Source organism: Callionymus lyra, chromosome 13 (genome assembly GCF_982586985.1).
Source record: "Callionymus lyra chromosome 13, fCalLyr1.hap1.1, whole genome shotgun sequence".
NCBI classification, from domain to species: domain Eukaryota; kingdom Metazoa; phylum Chordata; class Actinopteri; order Syngnathiformes; family Callionymidae; genus Callionymus; species Callionymus lyra.
The window spans coordinates 10,559,194-10,582,271 of record NC_141830.1 but is presented as its reverse complement, the minus strand read 5'-3'; the positions used below and the strand labels follow the sequence as shown (position 1 = coordinate 10,582,271).

The 23,078-nt window shown below is 40.5% G+C and overlaps 2 protein-coding genes across 9 annotated transcripts in view; both read right to left on the bottom strand.

The window, feature by feature from the left end:
- Window positions 1-349: 349 nt before the first annotated feature.
- pals1b (protein associated with LIN7 1, MAGUK p55 family member b) lies at window positions 350-15,325 on the bottom strand. The gene is made up of 14 exons (XM_087805830.1): window positions 15,108-15,325; window positions 12,956-13,377; window positions 12,078-12,280; window positions 9,570-9,647; window positions 6,812-6,931; window positions 5,085-5,246; window positions 4,126-4,203; window positions 3,870-4,053; window positions 2,611-2,679; window positions 2,484-2,546; window positions 2,159-2,320; window positions 1,882-2,084; window positions 1,051-1,161; window positions 350-910 (listed from the first exon to the last, which is right to left on the bottom strand). Exons 2-14 carry the CDS (start codon window positions 13,239-13,241, stop codon window positions 734-736), a joined length of 1,896 nt encoding a protein of 631 aa, XP_087661956.1. The 5' UTR covers window positions 13,242-13,377; window positions 15,108-15,325; the 3' UTR covers window positions 350-733.
- A 3,176-nt stretch (window positions 15,326-18,501) lies between these two features.
- gphnb (gephyrin b) overlaps window positions 18,502-23,078 on the bottom strand; it is an 85,040-nt gene continuing 80,463 nt past the window's right edge. For 6 of the 8 annotated variants that reach the window (XM_087805073.1, XM_087805077.1, XM_087805075.1 and 3 more), the window contains 4 exons: window positions 22,948-23,015; window positions 22,737-22,840; window positions 22,539-22,635; window positions 18,502-19,765 (listed from right to left, as the gene is read on the bottom strand). In XM_087805073.1, the coding sequence (XP_087661199.1) occupies window positions 19,632-19,765; window positions 22,539-22,635; window positions 22,737-22,840; window positions 22,948-23,015 (403 nt within the window). In that variant the 3' untranslated portion in view covers window positions 18,502-19,631. The remainder of the gene's footprint in view (window positions 19,766-22,538; window positions 22,636-22,736; window positions 22,841-22,947; window positions 23,016-23,078) is intronic. The other 2 variants (XM_087805074.1, XM_087805081.1) reach the window with 1 other exon arrangement.

Below are 23,078 nucleotides of genomic sequence, written 5' to 3'. Positions count from 1 at the left end.
CATTAATTTTAATGATGTTTATATTTATTTTAAAAAAAAAGAAGTAATAATATTTAAAAGTCACAGGTTTTTTTCATAAACTTGCTTTTCAAATGTATTTTTCATTATCCAAGATTAAATGATTGAATTATATGGATTGCAAAAAATGAAAGAACAGGGGTCAACCTGACAGGGTCAAAGGTCACCAAGAACTTACTAATAAAAACCAGAAAGGTGAAGAAAAAAAAAATGACGTGTTGAACCTTGTTTGTGGTCATAATGTTTTGGCTGCTGTGGAAGGAAGGCGGTGACGTGTGGTGCTGCCAGTGATGTTTTTAATAGAAGCAGAAGTGAGTGAAGAGATGAAGAGAATAGAAAGGACAGAGAAACATTCTCACCCTGACGTGAGGTTCACCTGCTTCTCTGTCTGGAAGACTGACAACACAATGGAAAGTCTAAATAATACCTTTGAAGAACATCATCTTCGCTACCGTGTTTCCTGCGGCTCCACACGCCTGATTCTTCACAGCCTCACATGTAATACTGTCGCCCACGACGACGGCAGGAGCAGTTTCCGTCGCCGCCGGTGATGTTTTTGGTCTAGAAAATATATATTTACAATCATAAATAAACCACGCAGACGATTCCTCTAGGTCGGAGTGACCGAAGAAAAAAACGACAACACAGAAGGAGGAGTAGAAAGTCCCTGGGTCAAAGTTCACCTCCTCTACAAAACGAGGAAGTTCCCTGAGTTCTAGCAGAGCCAGGACGTGGGAACCCACTGAGGCTCCGTGTCCAGCTTCTCGATCAGCCGCCGCAGCTCGTGGAACGCCTGGTCGGGGTCAGAGTTCACCAGGGTGGAGTCGAAGAAGTGGCCGAAGCTCTGCTCCATCTCTCGGGCCCTCTCGATGATCTCCTTCAGCTCCTCCGGCTGCGGACGCAGACAGCATTAAACACACGTATAACTACACATGAAATAACCAGCAGACCTGACGACAGTAAATAATTACAGATACGTGTTGAAAATAGCTCAAAAGAAATCAAATCAAAATCGACACAATCGGTTTCTACCTTTGGAGTTTTCCCCTCTTTGGCCAGCAGAGTGCGCAGTCGTTCCTGAGAAGGTGGAGCGATGAAGATGACGAAGGGCTTGAGGTTGGAGCTCCGGAGCACAAGCAGCGACTGTGGAAAGGAAAACACTATTTCATCCACTCATTTAAAAAAGAAAAAACCTCCGTAAGATGTTTATTTTTTAACATTCAAAGTGTAATAAAACAGTTGAACTGTTGCCATAGAAACCTCAAGCTTTTTCCCCCTTTTTACTCGGGGGCCACATTATATACTGTGACTGTTGTAAGGGGACATCGAGCCAAAAGAGAAGAAAAAAAAACAACAACTTAAAAGAAATAACAATAAAACAATAAAAACTTAAATAATTGTCCTAATAAAATATGGATAAACCTTTGATTGAAAGTATAAATTAAAAGGTGGATTTTTCTTTTCTTAAATATGATCCCAATATTCACTTAAAATATTTTTGAGGGCTAAAAATATTTACTAAAACGGAAAAAAATTTCTTAAGTATGAACTTGTATTTAGTCGTGTTCTGAGTTAACAAAACAATAAATACAAAATAAAATGATTAGCCGTCACAGTCAGAAACCTTTTCTATGTGTTCAGTTTTACATCCCGAGGGCCGCAGAAATACAATCAAAGGTCCCCGAGCGCATATAAATGTATTTTTTTCTATAACCAGATTATGAAACTATATGTGATGAATTAATTACTTCTCATAATAACCGATTATAGTTTTGAATATTTCTAGATGTAAAATCTTCATTTTCATGCATCGTCAACGTGTTGCCGCCCGCCGTCTCCACGGCAACGTCACCCTCGGCTCACCCTCGTGTGCAGGCTGAGCAGACAGATCCGTCCGCCGTTGACGACGTGTCGCACCGAGTCGATGCTGGTGCCGTACATGTTCTTCTCGTACTCGCCCGACTCGATGAACTTGCCCGCCGCCAGCTCGTTCTCGAACACGGGGCGACTCACGAAGTGGTACTCGCGGCCGTTCCGCTCGTGTATCCTCGGGCTCCGGGTCGTGTCTGGAAGAAGAAGAAGACGGGGGGAGAGGAATGAGAAGGTCCGGTATAAAGCTGGGTTGAGGGTTGGGTCTCACGGGGGACGGCGACGGCGAACTTCTCGGGCTCGATGGACAGAAGTCGACGCCGCAGCTCGTCGTGGCCGCTGTTGGTCGGGCCGATGAGGGCGATGGGTCTCTTGCGGTTGGCGGGCTGATGGTAGAGGGACATCTCCTCGTAGGTCAGGACCTCCTCGTACTCTGAGGACCAAGACATGCGTTTAAATCCTCTATACCTTTTATGACTTGAATCAAAGCACTGGGACTCCTGTGACGTACACAGAGGCCACTAATCTGACCCGAGTCTGGACACCCGCTGTTCAGGTTCATTGAGTCGCTCACAGGTCACTTCTCAGAGACTCACCGGGGCTCTTGGACACAATCTTCTTCCGTTGTTTCTTGTTCTTCTTTCCGTACCACGGCTTCCCTGAACGTCAGAATTCAGAGAGTGATTTCTATAAATAAGGGACTTCAGGCGTTTATCCTCTTACCCTGCTGCTCTCGACTCCGGTCCGTCACCGTTTTCTTCAGCGTCTCTCGCTGCTGCTGGAAGTTCTTCCCTGAAACCACAGAACTCTTTATTTTCAAACCAAATCAGTCTTTTTTTTCTTCTCTCTGGACCACTTTCCATTTCCAACGCTTCGCCTTCTGCCGCTCACGGAGCTGCAGGTGCAGGTTAAAGAGTAATCTGGACTAACTCTCAGGTGATTGGTTTAATCTGGTGCGAGGAACAGATGGAGCTGCTGTCTGTGGGGTGGCGTCAGGATAACACCTCGGCTCTGGCACCGCACGCCAGACAACCAGAACAATGAATACACAACTGCTGAAATACTGCCGGAGAAGTATGAGAGTATAGCAGTGACGTCAGAATATTGTTTTAATTTTACGTGTAGAAAACTTTGAATACCTTTTTAAGCATCTAATTATATTGTTAAATTATTTAATTCAATTATTTATTTATTGAAACATTGATTTTTTTTATGAACAAGTTGAATTCAAAGTGAACAAAAAAAAAAATCAATACATTTATAGTACATTATCTAAATTCAATAAATATTCATTTTTAGCATTTTAAATAGAATCTTTAAAAAAAATGTAAGCACTGAATTTCCTTTTTTTTGCAATAACTTAACAATATAATTTGTATATTGAATAGTTTAATATATTTTTATGAATATAGAAAAGTTGGTATAATTGGGCCACCAGACAATATTGACTTAAAAGGGACGATAACAAAAAAATAATTGAATTTATAAACATTTATTATTGGAATCAGAATATTAGACTGTGTAAAAAATATATAAATATATATTTTGAAAATATTCACTTTTAAAGATAAATTATTAATTATAAAAAAGAATTCACCTTTCAATATAAAAAATATTGAATACAATGATTTAACAAAAAACAATTACACTTTTAAATAAATCAAAAAAATCAAATGCTTACGTTTGAAAAGTTAAATTCAACCATGATATGCTTCTATATAGAAGACTCAACTACACCTTTAATCAGGTAACACTAACCCAGCTATCTGGGGTCAGGGGTTGGGGACACCCTGGAAAGTTAACCACTCCATATAAAGGCTGGACAAGACAAACTCGTATGCACTTACTGTAACTTTTTTAATTTTTTCAATAGAACCCCTGAGATTGAAAACGTGTGATTCACTCTCTATGATTTGATCACATTTTTATGAATTTTCTCATTTTACCTTCATAGCGATGAACGATATCAAAACCCTTCTCACCTGGAATCAGTCCGGCCAGCAGCTGGTTCTCCTCGTCACCGTCCCTGTACGCCTGCCACCAGTTGGGGTCGTCCTGGCTGATGACGTGGAGCAGGTCCCCCTTCTGGAAGGACAGGCCGAGCTCCCTGCACGGCACGAACAGGTCGTCGGAGGGGTCGTAGTCGAAGTAGGCTCGCACGTGCATCTGAGGGCGGTGGAGTGAGGTCACTGGCATGTAGACGGGCTTGTCGCACTTTTACACGCTATGGGGACTTACCACCGTCTGTCTGTGGATGGCCGGTTTAATCTGGGTGCTCGGGATGAGGAGGAAGGTCAGAGTTCCTTGCATTTGTGCCTGTGAGACAAAGGGTGTGAGAAAGATCCATCCATTTAAAACATCCAAACCGTCGAGATATTCAACTTGTATTAATTTGAAACTTTAACTTTCTTTAAATTTCGGGATTTTCTAGCATAGTTCTTTTATGGTTGATATTTCACCAAACTAGTTATCTCCTGTTATCTCAGGGTCAAAGTGACCTGAAGGCCTGAATACAAATGTATTTGTGGTATCCCTTGTGTTATCTCTGGGTCAAAGTCAACGACCTTCACCACTGCATACGTGTTTATGGAAGACAGAGAGGTCATTCCCCTCGTATCCAAAGGATACCACAAACCCATTCGGGGTCACCTTGACCCTTAGATAACACAAGGGAAAAGAAAAACGTCTTACGTGCAAATATTCAAAGCGTTTGTTCATTTTTGTGTTGCAATTTAACGTCCAGCCGCTAGATGGCAGAAGTTATTATGTCCTCCGCAGCTAAAGGAACCATTAATATCCTGCTAATGACCGAGGACGAGAGGATACAGTCGACTCCAGCTACTTTTAAAGCTGATGTTTGTTCATTTTTGTCTCGTAATTAACTTTGCGACCGCTAGATGGCAGCAGCTATTACGTCCTCCACACCTAAAGGAGCAGTGAAATCCCAAGAGATCCCGGCTATGACTGAGGATGAGAAGATACAGTCGACTGCAGCAGTTTTTAAAGCTGATGCTTGAACATATTTTGGTTTCAAAACAAATGAAAGCAGTCACGATTTTGTCAAGAGTCATGTGGTCTGTAAATTCTGCAACACCAGAGTCAGGTACTCAACAATACTACAAATATATCCTTGTTCCCACAGTATTGCAATATGTCGTATTGTTGTACGTGTCTCTGCAAATGTCTTCCAGTCTCACCAGTAAGTCGTGGACCTCGTTGACGTGCTTCCCTCGGACAGAGATGCCGTTGATCTCCAGGATCTCGTCGCCCTCGCTCAGCAGGCCGCTGCGCTCGGCCACGCCTCCTTTCACCACGCGGCTGACCACCACGCTGTCCACGTCATTGCGAACCGTCGCCCCCTGAGGGTCACAATCAGGAAGTTTGCATCAATCCATGAAAAACTAGAGTAACACGGATCCCGATAGAATCAAAATGAAAACCACATGCTAAAAAAAAATGCACCAGAGCGTGTGTGAAGAACTAACATGTCTATTGTATTGAAATGATTCAAGTGAGACCCTCACATGTCAGGATGACCTCAACTCATACAGACAAACATCCAGAAAATCAAGGTCTGTTGACTTCTGTGATGTTTTCCCATCATCCTCTTATGGTCGAGGGTCAGCTCTCTATCAGTAACTTCAAGATTAGACTTTTTAACTAAACACACCAGAGTTGCTGGTGCTGAAGCCAAACACATACAGTTGCATTTTTCAATAAAACTTTATTCACACAAAAACTACTTAAACCTACTTCAAACTACGGAAAAGGCATCAGTGGCATTGAAATGTTTACACTTTGTTTTATTGTATTGAAATGTTATTTCTTTAACATTTTATTATTTATTTGATTAGTATAATTCAATCATTTATATATTGAAGTTTTTCTTTTTAGCAATAGAATAAAAAATACAGCTTTAAATAGAATTTTGAACAAGATAAGAATATTTAAAAAAAGATGCATAATTGAATTGTTAGAATTAGGGTATCAAACTCAATGTCAACTCCAAGGATTCATTTGGGTAATATTACATTTTTTAAACTTAATTGTAAATCAATTCAATTATTCATTTAACTTTTTATGTATTAAAAACAAAATTCAACCTTTCAATATACAAATTATTGAATTAAATTATTTAAAAAAAATAAAAAAAACTTTTCAATTAAAATAAATCAAAGTCTCAAGATTTAAAATGTTGAATTTAACCATTAAAATTCTAATGCCACTGATATACTTTCATATTAAACCAATATGTAATTAGTTAATTAAAGAGATTATGTGTTGTTGGAAACTCCAACTCCAAACTGAAAAAAAATAATTGATAATAATAATAATAATAATAATAAATATATATATATAATATTTTCAGGTAAGGATGAGTAAAACCAGACAGTAAAAGGAAATATTAATAATTAAGAAAAAAGTAGAAGAGAAGGACAATATCCTGGAATAGAACATTTAGGTATTTTTGTAAGTTTTTATGTATTTTTTTGTGGATGTTTGTAAGTATGGATTAGATGGACAAATTAATTTCTCCTTTGGGAGAGAAATAAGGTATCCATCCATCCATCCATCCATCATTTCTGTGTAGCTTAGCAACAACATTTTATGAGCTTTTCCTTTTAGACTATTTTTAATATCCAAAGCCATGAATAAACTTTGTTTTTCTTTTCATTACAAATATGTTTTGTCATTAACTGCCGATTACTGGCCACTGTGAAAGTCTGGCCCGGGTAAGTTTCCTAGTTTTAAACCTAGCTGAACTGAATTTGTATTGGAATAACTCTGACCTTGTGAGTCACTGACTAAACTTGGGCATTAGTTGACATTGTTCAAAATGTCAGAACCTGCTAACTTCTACCACAACAAGACAGCGGTACAAACAAAGCAGTCACGACAGAGTCAACGCTGAAGACCATCTTACCAGTGGAGTGTCCCGGGTCTTCTCCAGTCGAACAAGTTTAACGGTTTCTCCGAGATACTGGGCGACACTGTCCTCTGTGTTTTCCGGCAGCGCGACGCCGTCGTGAGCCTGAATCAGCGCCTGCAGCAAATACAGTATTACATTACAAGAACTACATAAAGTTTTTCCACCCAAGTTGTACTAGCTATTCAGCAGGTGTCGTAGACATCAAATACAAGGATAAATGTAGAGAAGGATCAGTAGAAAAAAACTGCTTCAGCCCACTTACTAATGGTGCATCTGCCACAATGTATTTATCAAAATATTCCACAGTTCTCGAACATTAAATCACCCAACATAGATTCTTTAAGATAGGACATTAAGAAACGAGATGCAGAACATGTTGTCCTTGTTAGAATAGAAGTACAGTGTGAGAATCCCTTTAACAGTTCAACAGTTCTCTGTTAAACTCAGAGGTGTTTTATAGAGACGGTCAGACAGTTGGCTTGAATAAAAGTAGCCTAAAGCTCATGTTGATGTGGTGACCTAGATGCCAGGGTTTAGGATAAGATAAGGAACAGAGATCATTTCTTTTAGATAGTGTTTGATAAAGGAGGACAAACATAGACTTGTATTGAACCTCAAATTATAAAGAGACAATACCACAATCAGACTCCTTCAGTTCAGTAAATATACATTTTGTTCGACTGACAAAATCATTTTGGCTCCTTCTCTGACTGAGTTCGACACCCTGGTTCTACATTATATGCAAGTTACCCCATAATCCCAACTAATATGACACTTTCTCTGAGCGCTGCGTTCAATAATTGCTCAAGTTAGTCTTTCCATCCCACGAAAGCTGAGCGAGCAGAGGAAGGGTAAGCTTTGCTCCTCGCACACAATCCCTTTTAATCTCCGAAGGCGGGATCTTTCGCCATCAAACATCTCGGGGCGACTGCTAATGGAGGAGCACCGAGGAGAAAACAGGAGCGACGGTAAGGTGGACCGGAGGAGACGCTCTTGGAAGTGTGAGCTTGAGGAGTCTGAGAGGAACAAGGCCACTTATTTGATTCCGGCAAAGGTGGAGACTTTAATCTGCTCCAGTTTTGATGCCAAAAGTCGGACTCACACCCTGCCCCCCTCTTGCCAACATGGATCTCAGAGGAGAGGTGAAAAGGCCGCCAGGGTTTCTACACACACATACAGATCTTTGTGGAGCTAAAAGAATCCTGATACAAATCTCCAGGTTTTCATTTTAGTTAATAGACAATTGATGTGAATATATTTTCTCATTTAAACGTGTGAAACTGAAACACCTCTCACTAGTACAGCAACAAACTATAGAAATAAATGAACTAAAGGCTCCATCATCAACATTTTTTGGGTGTTTAACCAATCAATCCGACTCAAGTCGGTAGCAAAAAGGCTCTACTCCAAGTCCCTTCTGGATGAATGAGCGTCATACCAAGACAATTTCACCAACCACTCGTTCATTCAAGTCGTTTTCTCACATACTGATGAATTCTTTCTGCGCCGCTTATCCTTTCCATCAGTTCTCCAATCTCCTGCCAGTTGTCTCGGGCAAAATATCACACCTCCTGCTGCGCCTCAGAATCTTTTACACCTGAGATCGCGGCTTGTCCCTTCTCTTGTCGAAACCTTTCTTATTTTGGGAATGTACTTGCACAGGAGTATGAGTTGGTAAAACAATTAGTGAGCTATGCTTCTTATTATTCGTCCTCCTTCCCTTTTTTGGCACTTTTTTATGCCCTGCACTGTTGCAGACAAAAGATCAAAATGTGCGGCTCGATCGGAGTAGCACTATAAGTGTTCTCACCAGAATATATAAAATAAATAAAATAAACTACATATAAATATAAACTGCGATAAATTTCCCATAAGGAAAAAAAAGGCGTATTTCAAACATCTGCTCTTAAAAACGTTCACGTAGAAACACCATTCCAGCTTTAAAATGTAGGCACACGTCCTGCGTACTTTAGTTTGAGTTGAACTTTTATCCTACGAGGTGTAGTTTTTTAACTGTGACCCATGAATGACGGTGAGTGATGCGAGAAAAATTCATGGTTTTTAATGATTGTGTTTTACGGAATATTTGCGCAGTGGGGTGGAGGGGGCCAACTGACCTTGAGTAATATTAAAATTCAATTCATACAAATCCACAAATTAAGACCAAAAACAGTGATACTTTCCAGAGTTGTAACGGTTATACTCATTTCCCTTTGACAATGAATGGTGCTTGGGGAAAAATAAAATAATCGTTGTTTTTCAAAGGTCGACCTCTCTGGCATACTTTGACCGAGACCCACCATTCCAACTTTAAAATGTAGATAAAAGTCCAAATTATCAACGTGGGATTTGACTCTTTTGTAGCTTTAATAGTTTATCCGTCACAAGGCAAAGTACACAGTCCACTCTCGCCATTTCCTGGCAGGGAATTGTCTACTATGTATATATTGATCGAGTATATTTGCTTGACATCCGCATGTCCATACATCCAAAGAAGGCGACAATTGTTACTCATGAAACAAGTAAAGGTTTTAGGAAAGTCTTTCATGAAACGAAACACCACCATATGAACAACAATTGTTGTGTGTAAACTGAGCAGGCTTAAGACCTTAACCCCTCTGTCTTTGAGTAGATAATCTACAGTTAAATCCCACTTTTCCACTTATTTTAAGACACAGAAATACCCTTTGACCTCCTATCTAACCTGACGGTCTTTGTTACTGTTCAGTTTGGTTACGGTGAGTCATCTGACCTGGAGATGAGGATTGGTGAGCAGCGACCGGAGGTCGAGGCCTTCCTTATTCTTGCTTGACTGAAGGATCTTTTGAACCTGAAAAAAACCCCACAAAATCAAAAGGCTTTGTCCACACTGAGCTGGTGAGATATTTCAATCAGATGGACTCGTTTATTTCCTTTGTGTCAGGTCAATTTAATTAATTAAAGTGTTAGTAATGACACATTTTTCATTACAAAATGGGTATTATAATAAGAAAAAAACATACATTTCTGTACTGCACCTTCACCTTCTATGGCTTATACCGTTTCTTTAGTGGCAGATGACGTCACTGAAAAATGTTGTAGGAGCCAAGGTCTCCAGTGAGTCCTCACACAATTTCACATAATTTTTTTGCTCTTTTTGGTAGCTGGACAGGCTCCACCAGAAATAGAGAGTGGTACCTTATTCAAGTTACAATCTCTGAAAATCAGGTTAAATCTTTAAACTGATGTTTGAAAATAAAGACATTAGCAAAGCTGGTCAAAAATGATACTAACTGCAATAATTTTAAGGTGTTATTTACCACCGGTGAAGATGATCATCTAAATTCTGTAAATCTGCAATTAAATAAAAAGGGTATGATTTATAAAATAATTTTTATAGTTTTTTATAAAAGGAAGCCTCAAATGTTTTTAAATGAATTTCTGCAATATGTGTAAATGTCTTGTTTGTTATGTGGTGGTGAAGATGAATGTGGATGCAAAGTTTCAATTGAACAAGTGGGAAACAAACCACAGAAATGTGTTTCTCTGCAGGCAGATTAACCAGATTCCCATTCCTCTGCGAGGGAATTTTCTTTTTCATGTGACAAATGTGTTCTGGAGCGGGGACCATTACGGACTGGAACGAGTCTCATAAGAGCTGAGCTAATTGATGCAAGATTGAGAAGTCCTTTCTGAGGCGAGCAAACACTCCACCAACCCTCCAATCATCTCTGCTCCTCACCCAACTGTAATCTGCTGCAGTTTCTTTTTCTGTCTTTCCTCCTGTAGAGCACAGCGGACGCTCAGGCTGCACCAGAGGCTGCTGGGAGATTAGGTCAGAGTAACACTGCACAGCCACTTAGTTTAGACTTCTGCAGCTCAAACCATTAGGTGTTGTTAAGCGCCCCGGGCACGGTGCCCGGTAGGTGGGATCTTCACGTCCGGTTATCGTGCATGTTGTTTTGACTGAGATGGAGGCCGATCGCGGCGACCGGCTTTCTCTCCGTCGTCTTGTCGAGACTGGAGTAGTGATTGTGGTGCAGCGGTGAACTTTCAATGAACTCATGGTGACTCTTTGCCGTAGCTTTCACAGAATTTTCAACTACACTAAGGGGCTTTTCTCCACCCTGTCTGTACCGTTTTTGTATTGATTTTTCAACAATGAGTTAAAATGTTTCTATTAATCTACAGCAAAAGAGGCATCAGGTCCAAAACACAGCTAATTTCAGATTTCTAAAGACTAACAAGGGGACCCAAAAACATTGGAGTCAGATTGAATGTTCCCTGATTTTCTGGGACTCCTGTGTTTGTCTTATGTGTCTTGGCCTTTTATAGTATATATTTTAACTTTGTATTGTTTTTGATTGTTAAAGCGCTTTGAGACACTGGTCTAGAATAGGGGCTTTACAAATAACCTTTACTTAATTACTTACTTATTATTAACTTACTGGATTTTAAATTGCATTAAATTGAAATAAAACCATTTTGTCACAAGGATTAAGGAGTTAAAAAAGCCTCCAACACCAGCCCTAATAAACAGGAGTTTGAACAGCAGCATATTCAAAAGTATCTCTTGATTGAAATACAATAGCTTCATTCAGCTTCAAATGGTCGAGAAACATCTGATATGCCAACTCGATTACACAGAAGTCCTCCAGCAAATGCTTGAAATTCATTAAAACAACAGGATTTAATTCTAAATCCAACTGCATCTGCTATTCATCTCCCACAGGGGCCACATGAAATGAGTCAGTTGGCGTGATTGGGCCCCTGGGTCTTGAGTTTAAAACAATCGGTCTAACACTAACAGCATCTCACTGCTTACAGATTCGGCAGCAACTGAAACTAATCAAGTTTTCTCACCAACCGTACTGTGGTTAACTTTCAGTGATCTCACTGAACATTTAGTTATATAGTTATAATAAGCAGTCGTCGTAACTTTGTTACAAACAGGTGATTTATTTGAACAGAACATAAACTTCAACACAACCTTATCGGTCACTACAATACTGTATTCAAACTCTGGCTGGGCGGCAAAGCATTATGGGAGCTTTTCAGGTAACATTTACTGAGAGGGATGGCAGAGAACAAGAGAACCATGTTTTTACTACTGGCATGTTCAGAGGGAAGCTACACTAGTTTGAAATGATCTGCAATGTACCAGGATCTGGTTGAGATACAGATTCTTCCTTGTTGAATAAGTAACAATGGTCCTTAAAAACCCTGATGCTGCCGTTTTATCAACATACACAAAAAGTTCACCGTGAGAGCGATAGCTTACCTCCAGGCAAAGGTCCTGAGCTTGTAAAGTGAGAGGGGAAGTGGCTTGCTCCATCTGCTGGGACACGGCGCCGAAGATGATGTAGGCAAACCGGAACTCCTCTTTAGCGCAGAGCTGTAGCAGAAGCTCCGCGTCCTGTTGACTCTGAGCATCGTCCAGACTGTGCTGAACGCCCTTCAGCGCCACCAGCAGGTCGTCCACTTCTGCACAGATGTAGGGTACACACATGAACTCAACTGGCCCAACGGGGGGCCACCAGAAGTCCTTTCTTGCGGAGACGGGGGCTCTTTTTTTCTGAACATATTCAACTTTTTATTCATATTTTGTCGTTTCATGTTTTTTGAGGATTTTCGTGTGGTTTCACTTTGATTTTTTTGTCTACTGAAAAAAATGTCTAATATAAAAAAAGTTCAAATTTGATTCATTCCTTAACTATCTGACCAAAAAAAAGGCTCTGCCCACACCATTTAAAACTGAAGAATATCCCAGTTTCTTCGGGCACAAGGCAGGGGACACCCTGGACAGGACCTGTGTGTGTGTGTGACATACAACCATTGATACTTAGACACACTCGTACCTACGGACAATTTCCCCAAGTTAACAATCAATCAACTTCAGTATGTTTTTGGACTGTGGGAGGAAACCAGAGTGCCCGGAGTAAACGCACATGTGAGGCGATCGCTCTAACCACTGTGCTGGAAGTTGATAAGATGATCTGTTTCTAGAGGGTTCTTTATGAGCACCATCATTAAAGTCAGGACAGTAAAGATCTGTTTAAGTTAGGGATGAGGCTGGTAGACGACTCCTTCCCTCAGCCGACTGCTGCCCTGCCCCCTCAGTGGTCATTGTTCTCCCGCCTTTTGTTCTCATCTACTCACCGACGACAGAACTCTGGATGTCTTTGCCCTCGAAGGTGGGATTGTCGATGCCCACTTTGGGGTTCTGCGACAGCTTCTTGAGCCTCAGGGAGGCGTTGGGGTCGATGTCGTGTCTGCCCCTGTTGTCCTCCTCCCTCCTCTTCCTCAGCTCCTCCTGGTAGTGCTGGATCCTCTCGATGTGGAGCACACCCCCGTCCTCGCCCGGACAGTCCACCGCTCTCTCCCGGTGGCTTTTGGCCTGACCCGGGGCCTCTTGTGCGAAGCCGTTCATGTGGGACGTGATCATGGCCACAGCGGCAGCATATACTTTAACAACCCGGAGGTCCAACCAGATCTGTTTATGAGGAGTCACTCAAATCAGGGGCCATAATCCTGCACATAGAGGAGACGATCCTGGAGGCTTTTTTATCTCGTCCGTCACTCTGGAAAACAATTAAAATAAACATCATATAACTCTCTAGAGGAGGATCAGGGATGCATACAAAGAAAACATGAAGACATAAAGTCAGCATGAAAAAAAGATGTGGAAGAAAGAACAGGACTACTTTTACTTTAGGCTTCAGCCTTATCGTTAAAACCATCTTAGAGTTTCCGATGGCATGCCAATGTCTGACCTCCTCCCCCCTACTCTGGCGACTTCCAAAAGCTGATCAAAGTTGGTCTCGGTCCAGCCTCGGATACCCCTCCCTGGCCGAGGCGTTTAGCTCGGTTTAGAGTGGCGGCTGACAAACAGTGGAGACTTGCTGAGGGCCATCTGTTCCCTTTTGGGCTTAATCAAGTCCAGGATCAGTGGACATTTAACTGCTCTGAGGAAGGACAGAGATACCTGGAGACCAGTCACCAATAACCAGTGAGAGGTCATTACGTTAAAAAGACTCTTTACATTAGCGTAGCCTCACTATTTTGCTTTCTTGGGATCATTTACAGACTTTTAAAAAAAGGATTGAATTAATCATTTATCGATGAACAGCATTAGGATTTCCTCCTTGCTTTATCAAGCAACATATGGATCGTCGATTGTTGTAAGGATGAAATGTTTAATTTAACTTTTAATGTTGTTGATTGTTTGATACATTTGTGTTGCTCAAAGTCTTTAAATTTCAAATTCAAGTAATGATGACTTTTTTTAACACTATCAGAATGGATCAAGCATCTTTGAGTCTGTATCTTACAGGTAAATAAAAAACACAAAAGTACAACGTTGTATGTGTGTTACCTTGACCTTAGATCAGACTTAGACAAAATCGGTCCCTGGGCACTTTTTCCAGTTTTTAAACACAGCCTATAAAAAAACTACAAAGTAAATCACAGAAACGCTTGAAAGCAAATAAAAAGTACTGCGGTGTGTTCTTTTTATGGTTCAGTATTACTTAATTGAAACGTAATTGTACTTAAAAGTCGCTTGTTAAACACTAAACAGGCAGCAAAGCACGACTCCAGATTCTACAACTGAATTTATAGGCCACTTTAAAACTATTAGGATTTAAATCCCAGGTTCTATTACTGGTATCAAAGGTGTTTATTTGGAATGAACATTAGGAAAGTATAAAAGCATGTTACTGATATTGTTTGGAAAACTTTGTTTATCTTCCTCGGAATTATCTCCACTGTTTTTTCACCTATATAAAATTGTAATATTATGAAAATATTTTTAAAATGCCTTTATATTATGCATGTCTCTTTGCTTTGCTGTCTTTCAGTTTTTCAAACCCCTCACAACATAAATATTAGTAGTAAAAAGCCAAAATCTGCGACGTACTAAATGTTGTTTGAGGACATTTTTAAGTTCCATAAAAAGTCAAAACTAATCGCAGGAGTTTAAAACAAGAAAATGTATGTTTAAAAACAGTTCAACTAAACTTCCACACAGTGTAAACCATGAGGTTATTGTTCATTTGTCATAAATATGTTTACATGGCTGAGTGGTTAAGTGCTCAGAGATTAGTTAAATTAGCCTAGTTAGTGATGCAACGTCTGGGCCTAAGACTGACGCAAAAGGGTTGCTGATAAAAGGAGTTTATAAAGTGATAAACAAACCAGGAAAGTTCAGAGCGCCAGAGTTGTTCGAATGTTTGTGTTTTGCTCGAACACAGTTAGCTAATTAGCTTGTTAGCTCTAACCGGACCTGAGTAACGGTAACGAGAGAACTCACCACTTCACCAACTTTGCCTCGAACTCGCTTTTTAAAATCCTTCGGGTTCGGGACATGAAGTCCGGAGAGAGGTTAGAGGAGAAGACGGTGTTTCCTCGGAGCTTTTCGCAGACCGTCTCAGCGGGTCGAGCTCAGACGGGACACTTGAAGCCATCGCAGCTTCGCCGGCTGTTGTGAGCCGTCACCCTGGCAACAGCGCGGCTCCACAGCGACACCACACCGCCAGACGGAGTCATTACACTTTACCCGCATATTAACCGGATATTAATCTGAACATTTTTAAGAGGTTCATTAACTCACTGAATGAAATTAACCTTTTTTTTATTTAAAGTAAAACATGTTCAGACGAACCTTTCAAATGTATAGCATTTTCACTAAATACACAAACTATTTCATGATATTTAATGTAGACAGATGGATAGACGGACGGATGGATGGATGGATGGATGGATGGATGGATGGATGGACGGACGGACGGACGGACGGACGGACGGACGGACGGATGGATGGATGGATGGATGGATGGATGGATGGATGGATAGATAGATAGATAGATAGATAGATAGATAGATAGATAGATAGATAGATAGATAGATAGATAGATAGATAGATAGATAGATAGATAGATAGATAGATAGATAGATAGATAGATAGATAGATAGATAGATAGATAGATAGATAGATAGATGGATGGATGGATGGATGGATGGATGGATGGATGGATGGATGGATGGATGGATGGATGGATGGATGGATGGATGGATGGATGGATGGATGGATGGATGGATGGATGGATGGATAGATAGATAGATAGATAGATAGATAGATAGATAGATAGATAGATAGATAGATAGATAGATAGATAGATAGATAGATAGATAGATAGATAGATAGATAGATAGATAGATAGATAGATAGATAGATAGATAGATAGATAGATAGATAGATAGATAGATAGATAGATAGATAGATAGATAGATAGATAGATAGATAGATAGATAGATAGATAGATAGATAGATAAACATAAATACATACAAAACATATAAAAAGACGTAAATAAATAACTCAAAAGTTGCCAACAGAAGTAAAAAGTGCATGTCAAGCTTGAGGAAGTTATGTTGTAACATCTAATAGCAGAAGGAACAAGGATGTCTTAAAGCGCTCCATTCTGCAGTGCATGGAGAGGAGTCTGTTGCCGTGGTTACTCTTCTGAGCGGCCATAGTGTCATGCAGAGGGTTACTCTGGATGTCCTGCATAAGAGCCTTCATCATTTAGTAGTTAAAATAAATGTCAGTGGTTTTATTTGATAACGTTCAAGCAAGACAGCAGCAATAAAAAAAATCATGTGCTCACACAAACCAACAACAGCACATCCAGTAATTGTTACCTCTGTCAAATAAGTTTGTTTGTTTGTCAACAAAACATGATCATAAAGTTGTTTATGGAGTTTCTTGAGGTGTTTAGGATTAACAAAGTGCCCTAAAAAACAGAAAACATCATTCTATCAAACATAAATCACCTTCCGCGGGAATTTGGTGACAAAATTATTTGTTATTTGTTTGACATTTAATCCTTACTAGGTAATAGAACATTACCCTGTGAAGTGACCTCCTTGGCTGAGGTATATAATGTCTCAGTGCTTTGATATTTATTTATGTGATACGCTTTTGTCATATTAGTGTCTGAAGTAAATCTTAATGTTAAAATAACTGCATCTTTTACTATTTTCTTTTTATTATGATTCAATTTCCTGCTTATTTATCTGTTTATTCATTGTCAAGTCTTATTATTGGCGTCTCTACAGTTTCTACTTTGCTCGTGGTAACGGCTGAAATGTGCTAACAGGATTTGCCAACAGAAGTTATGACATCAGCACTGAAGTGTGACTGAAAGTAATTAAGATTCTTTTCCAAATCAAATTTCTCCAACAAAAAAAAAAAAAGAAAGACAAAAATGCTTCACAGGGATTTAAAGACAGTGATGTTCAATTATTCATTCATCTCCACACAAATCCTCTTACTTTCATGGCTGCGTGCACACACACTGTGCGAGATTTAATTGAACAAAGTTCTTGTCAGAGCACGATTAATCATCACCAGCTAATGGGATCTACTGTCATTTCACCTCGCAGAGCAGAACAGAAACGCTCTAATCTCACGCTGCTGCAGAAATATCTGCACCAACCGCCTGAAGCTGCTGTATTTTCTATTAGGTTAATCCTTCCTGACACCTCTGCACGCAACCTCTTTTCCCTCACTGGGATCTTTCCTGATGTTCCAAACGCTCCGAAATGTTCCTCGAAGGAGGGAAAGCCGAGGCAGTTGAAGGAGCTGGTGAGTCATGGCTTCTTTATTTAAAGGATCGTGGTAGTAAATGCTTTGACAACTTAGTCAGAGGGTCAATTAAATGATTGCCAGTTTTCACCTTCAAGTAGATATTAAATTGGTTATTTCCCCACTGTACCACATGAATTTCTGCCAAATTATTTTTGAAAGATTGCAGGACTAGAAGCATTTATAAATAATTTTAAAAATACTTTCAACGCCTTAACAGAGAATCAAAGATCAGAGTATATACATGTGTGGATCAAGGAAATGTAGTTAAATTATGAACTAATAACTAATGTATTGTGTTCTCTTTATACCCGTCTGCTGTCTGATCATAAATATCATTTAATCAAATGTTTTTTAATTTTAATTTTAATGCCATTCTACAGTTGTGTCTATTTTATGTTTCTTATTAAATTAAACACTTTTTATTTATTTTCTGTACTGACACCAAAACAAATTCCTGTGTTGTGTTTCAATAAAAGTTTCCTGATTCTGGACATATTCATTTGGGAAGAAAAACCTAAATGTGGATGTAGAAATATTGAAATTAATTAATTTAATTTAAGTAGGTTTTACAACAGTTAATCCTTAAAGGATAATGAATTCCCTTGTGGATCACATCCATGATTCAAATATAAATACATTTTTTGAACGAGTATAAACTCAGAATTGATCCACAATATTTTTGATGTATATCAAAGCCTTATATTTGAGGACGAGAATTGAATTTAATAATTTAAATCAAGGGTCCCCAACCTTTTTTGTACCTTGGACCGGTTAAATGTCAGGATTATATTCACAGACCAATGTTCAAATAGAAAAAAGTAAAAATGAAATGGAGTTTAATAAATGTGTTTAACTTCCTATTGATATATCTATTTATGGATTGAGTCACGGCCAGTACTTGAGGAGTAGTTGAACACTTAGAATGGATTAAATTTAAAAAGCCACATTGATAGTTGAGGAACATGTAAAAAAAAAACCTGCAAATGAACCCCCAAAAAATCAGAACACTTTGATTAGTTTGTATATATTTTATTAAAAAGGAAACCCAACAAGAACTTTTTTGTACATAATGATCAAGGATTTTTATTATTGTAGTCTCTTTCATCAGTTTCATATCATTACAGAAAATGTTATAGTACAGCGTAGTTCAATGTCTCCTCGTTGCTTAATAATTTCCTCAGGAGTGCTGGTCACATAGATCTGTACAATAGGGTTCTTCTTTTTTCTCTGTACATTTTTTGTGGTTAAAAAGGCTGTCAGCACTTAAAGAAGCTGTTTCTTATATTCCCCCTGGTGAATATTTGACCAAATAAAAGAGTGTTTTCCCAGGTTCTGCTCGCCCCTCGAGGGCGGAGAGCAAAAGGGGAGGGAGGGCGGTTTACCTGGTCACCTTGAATATAAGTAAGCGTCAGGGTCAGATTCTGGGGTTCGCCCCTGTACCTCCCCCTCCCACCACCGGCTCTCACCTGCCCAGGCATTTTGGCACTGCGCACATAAACAAGACTCACAAGATAAACAACAAGCAAAGCTCTTTGTGAAGCCATTATGATGCATACTAATGAGAGAAAAACCAAAGTGTCACCTTGATGGGCTCTCAGAAGAAGAAGTGCCCCCCTCTTCCTCTTAGCCGAGCACCGTGGGAAATCTGGAGTCTTCCTCTTCATATATTTTAAAAAACAGATTATTATTTTTTTTTTCCACTTAAGATGAGAAAATAATTTCTTTTTTTTTTCCGTCCTGGCAGGCACCTACAGCTGTCTATTAAAATGCTACTGCTATAGATAAGGTCTAGCATTGAACACACAAAGCAATTGCAATGAAAGGAACAAAGTTGCCTTAATAGAATAATGATGAGAATAATAAGAATAATAATGATGATAATAATAGGAATAATCATAATAATATATTACAGAATAAATTTCTTTTTTATAATTAGATTTTTTCATTAAAAGTTATATCTTGTATTTGAAATACTATAATCTTTTTATTTTCATATTTTTTTTTCTCCATATGTACCGAGGTCGTGATCGAGATGTTGACTTGACCTCAACGTTATCCAAATCAATAAAAACTAGCTGTGCCGTTGCATATTACAGAATAGTCAATGATATGTGGACATGCACCGTGAACCACCCATTCCCATCCGCGCTAAACAACGCCAACTCTCGCGTCCCTCATTGATGACATCATAGCCGGCCGATGACCATGACATCAACCACCTCGCCCTTGTGCAGCTCCACGTATTGCTCTGTTTTGGGAGGTAGCATCAGCAGCCCGTTAGCACTGCGCATGCTCATCAGTCTGCTGCTCACCTGGTTCCCTGGAAGAGAAGAGCTTTTATTTTGAAAGTGCCAATTCACTTTAGAACAAGTCAAACTCAATCGTGCCAAAAGTTGCAGGTCAGACATCATGTCACCTGTGACCGTCTTCAAAAGAAAGTAAGACTGTGATAATGTATTTTCTTGTTGGCTTGACCTTTGATCTGTGTTTGAATATTACCGTATTCTTCAGACTATAAGGTGCATTTTGTTCAACTCTGTGACTGAGCGCTTCGACTGACAGCAGCGGGCCTCATAGTGAGACCACAGATCCTTGAAGAGTAATAGTACAGTCCTTCGTGGATGGAGCCTCTATGGGTAATACTACGGAGCCCCAGAGAGTAATACTACGGAGCCTCAGAGAGTAATACTACGGAGACTCAGAGAGTAATACTACGGAGCCTCAGAGAGTAATACTACGGAGCCTCAGAGGGTAATACTACGGAGCCTCAGAGGGTAATATTACGGAGCCTCAGATGGTAATACTAAAGAGCCTCAGAGGGTTATACCACGGAGCCTCAGCGGGTTATACTACAGAGCTCAGATGGTAATACTACAGAGCCTCAGAGGGTAATACTACAGAGCCTCAGAGGGTAATACTACAGAGCCTCAGAGAGTAATACTACAGAGCCTCAGAGGGTAATACTACAGAGCTCAGATGGTAATACTACAGAGCCTCAGAGGGTAATACTACAGAGCCTCAGAGGGTAATACTACAGAGCCTCAGAGGGTAATACCACGGAGCCTCAGAGGGTTATACTACAGAGCTCAGATGGTAATACTACAGAGCCTCAGAGGGTAATACTACAGAGCCTCAGAGGGTAATACTACAGAGCCTCAGAGAGTAATACTACAGAGCCTCAGAGGGTAATACTACAGAGCTCAGATGGTAATACTACAGAGCCTCAGAGAGTAATACTACAGAGCCTCAGAGGGTAATACTACAGAGCCTCAGAGGGTAATACTACAGAGCCTCAGAGGGTAATACTACGGAGCCCCAAAGAGTAATACTACGGAGCCTCAGAGAGTAATACTGCGGAGCCTCAGAGAGTAATACTACGGAGCCTCAGAGGGTAATACTACGGAGCCTCTTAGGGTAATACTACGGAACCTCAGAGGGTAATACTACAGTCCTCAGAGGGTAATACTACAGAGCCTCAGAGAGTAATACTACGGAGCCTCAGAGGATAATACTACGGAGCCTCAGAGGGTAACACTACGGAGCCTCAGAGAGTAATACTACGGAGCCTCAGAGAGTAATACTACGGAGCCTCAGAGGGTAATACTATGGAGCCTCAGAGGGTAATACTACGGAGCCTCAGAGGGTAATACTATGGAACCTCAGAGGGTAATACTACAGTCCTCAGAGTGTAATACTACGGAGCCTCAGGGAGTAATACTACGGAGCCTCAGAGGATAATACTACGGAGCCTCAGAGGGTAATACTACGGAGCCTCAGAGAGTAATACTACGGAGCCTCAGAGAGTAATACTACGGAGCCTCAGAGGGTAATACGACGGTGCCTCATAGGGTAATACTACAGTCCTCAGAGGGTAATACTACGTAGCCTCAGAGGGTAGTACTACGGAGTCTCACTGAGTATTACTATGGAGCCTCAGAGGGTAATACTACTGAGCCTCAGAGGGTATGACTACGGAGCCTCAGAGGGTAATACTAAAGAGCCTCAGAGGGTAATACTACAGAGCTGAGATGGTAATATTACAGAGCCTCAGAGGGTAATACTACAGAGCCTCAGAGGGTAATACTACGGAGCCTTAGAGGGTAATACTATAGAGCCTCAGAGGTTAATACTACGGAGCCTCAGAGGGTAAAACTAAAGAGCCTCAGAGGGTAATACTCCGGAGCCTCACAGAGTAATACTAAGGAGATTCAGAGGGTAATACTACAGAGCCTCAGAGGGTAATACTACGGAGCATTAGAGGGTAATACTATAGAGCCTCAGAGGTTAATACTACGGAGCCTCAGAGAGTAGAACTAAAGAGCCTCAGAGGGTAAAACTAAAGAGCCTCAGAGGGTAAAACTAAAGAGCCTCAGAGGGTAATACTACAGAGCCTCAGAGGGTAATACTACAGAGCCTCAGAGGGTAATACTACGGAGCCTTAGAGGGTAATACTACAGAGCCTCAGAGGGTAATACTACAGAGCCTCAGAGGGTAATACTACGGAGCCTTAGAGGGTAATACTACAGAGCCTCAGAGGTTAATACTACGGAGCCTCAGAGGGTAATACTACTGAGCCTTAGAGGGTAATACTACTGAGCCTTAGAGGGTAATACTGCAGAGCCTTAGAGGGTTATACTACGGAGGCTCAGAGGTTAATACTAAGGAGATTCACAGGGTAATAATACTGAGCCTCAGAGGGTAATACTACAGAGCCTCAGAGGTTAATACTAAGGAGCCTCACAGGGTAATACTACAGAGCCTGGAGAAGTTATATTTTGGAGCCTTGTGGTTTGGCATCGTCGCTTACAACTAGTAAAAATTTGACAGATTTCAGAGAACCACATAATATGAGTTTGAACGTCACTAAGAACGACCAGAATTAAAGCGAGCCGGATATTTTCTAAAGTCACCTTATAATTCCAAAAAGGACAGTAAAATACTTCTGGAGCCTTCATCCAGCAAGATCTGGCCCATTTCGACACGTGTGGTTTAGAGTAATTCAGAAGAGAACTATAAGGAAGTCAGCAGCGGGATCTTAAACAATGACTGATAATGCAGCTGAATCAAGGCTCATGGCAACATGCAGGAGGTACCTGTGCTCTGTGCCCACGGCAGAGGTTCCTGGTGATGCCACGTCAGGATGCAGCGGTGGTATTCAGGTCGAGGGTCTAACTTCACATCACAGGACAACTGAGGTACAAACACAGGAAGTAAACCACGGCAAGAAGGGGTTGAAACCCGTCGAGAGATTCACACACAAAACAAGAGGTTTAAGAGCGACGGCGTCTCACCCGCGCCTTGATGATCGTAGGTCTCGGGTCCAGGATCCCCTGCATCTTCCTCAAGGCGGGGATGACAAAAAGATTACAGGTGACCACAGCAGACACGGGGTTTCCTGGCACAGACGGATGGGCACAGAAGGGACGGCCCAGAGAAAAACGTATGAGTTCACGACGTGGCAATTGAAGCATGATTTCTTATCCAGCTCTCAACTTCACACACTACCTGGGAGGGCAAAGATTAGTTTGCGAGCACCGTCGATGTCCAGGGTTGCGAATGTCGTTGGTAAACTGGAGACGGGAAAGAAAAAAAAAAGATCCGATTGATTTTAACAAGGCTCGATATATCGATTT

Coding starts and splice junctions, on each gene's coding strand:
- pals1b (XM_087805830.1), bottom strand. CDS start 13,241: ATGATCACGTCCCACATGAACGGCTTCGCACAAGAGGCCCCGGGTCAG. Junction 2,321..2,483: donor GATTGTGTCCAAGAGCCCCG/GTGAGTCTCTGA, acceptor CTTGGTCCTCAG/AGTACGAGGAGGTCCTGACC. Junction 1,162..1,881: donor TGCTCAGCCTGCACACGAGG/GTGAGCCGAGGG, acceptor TCCTTTCCACAG/TCGCTGCTTGTGCTCCGGAG.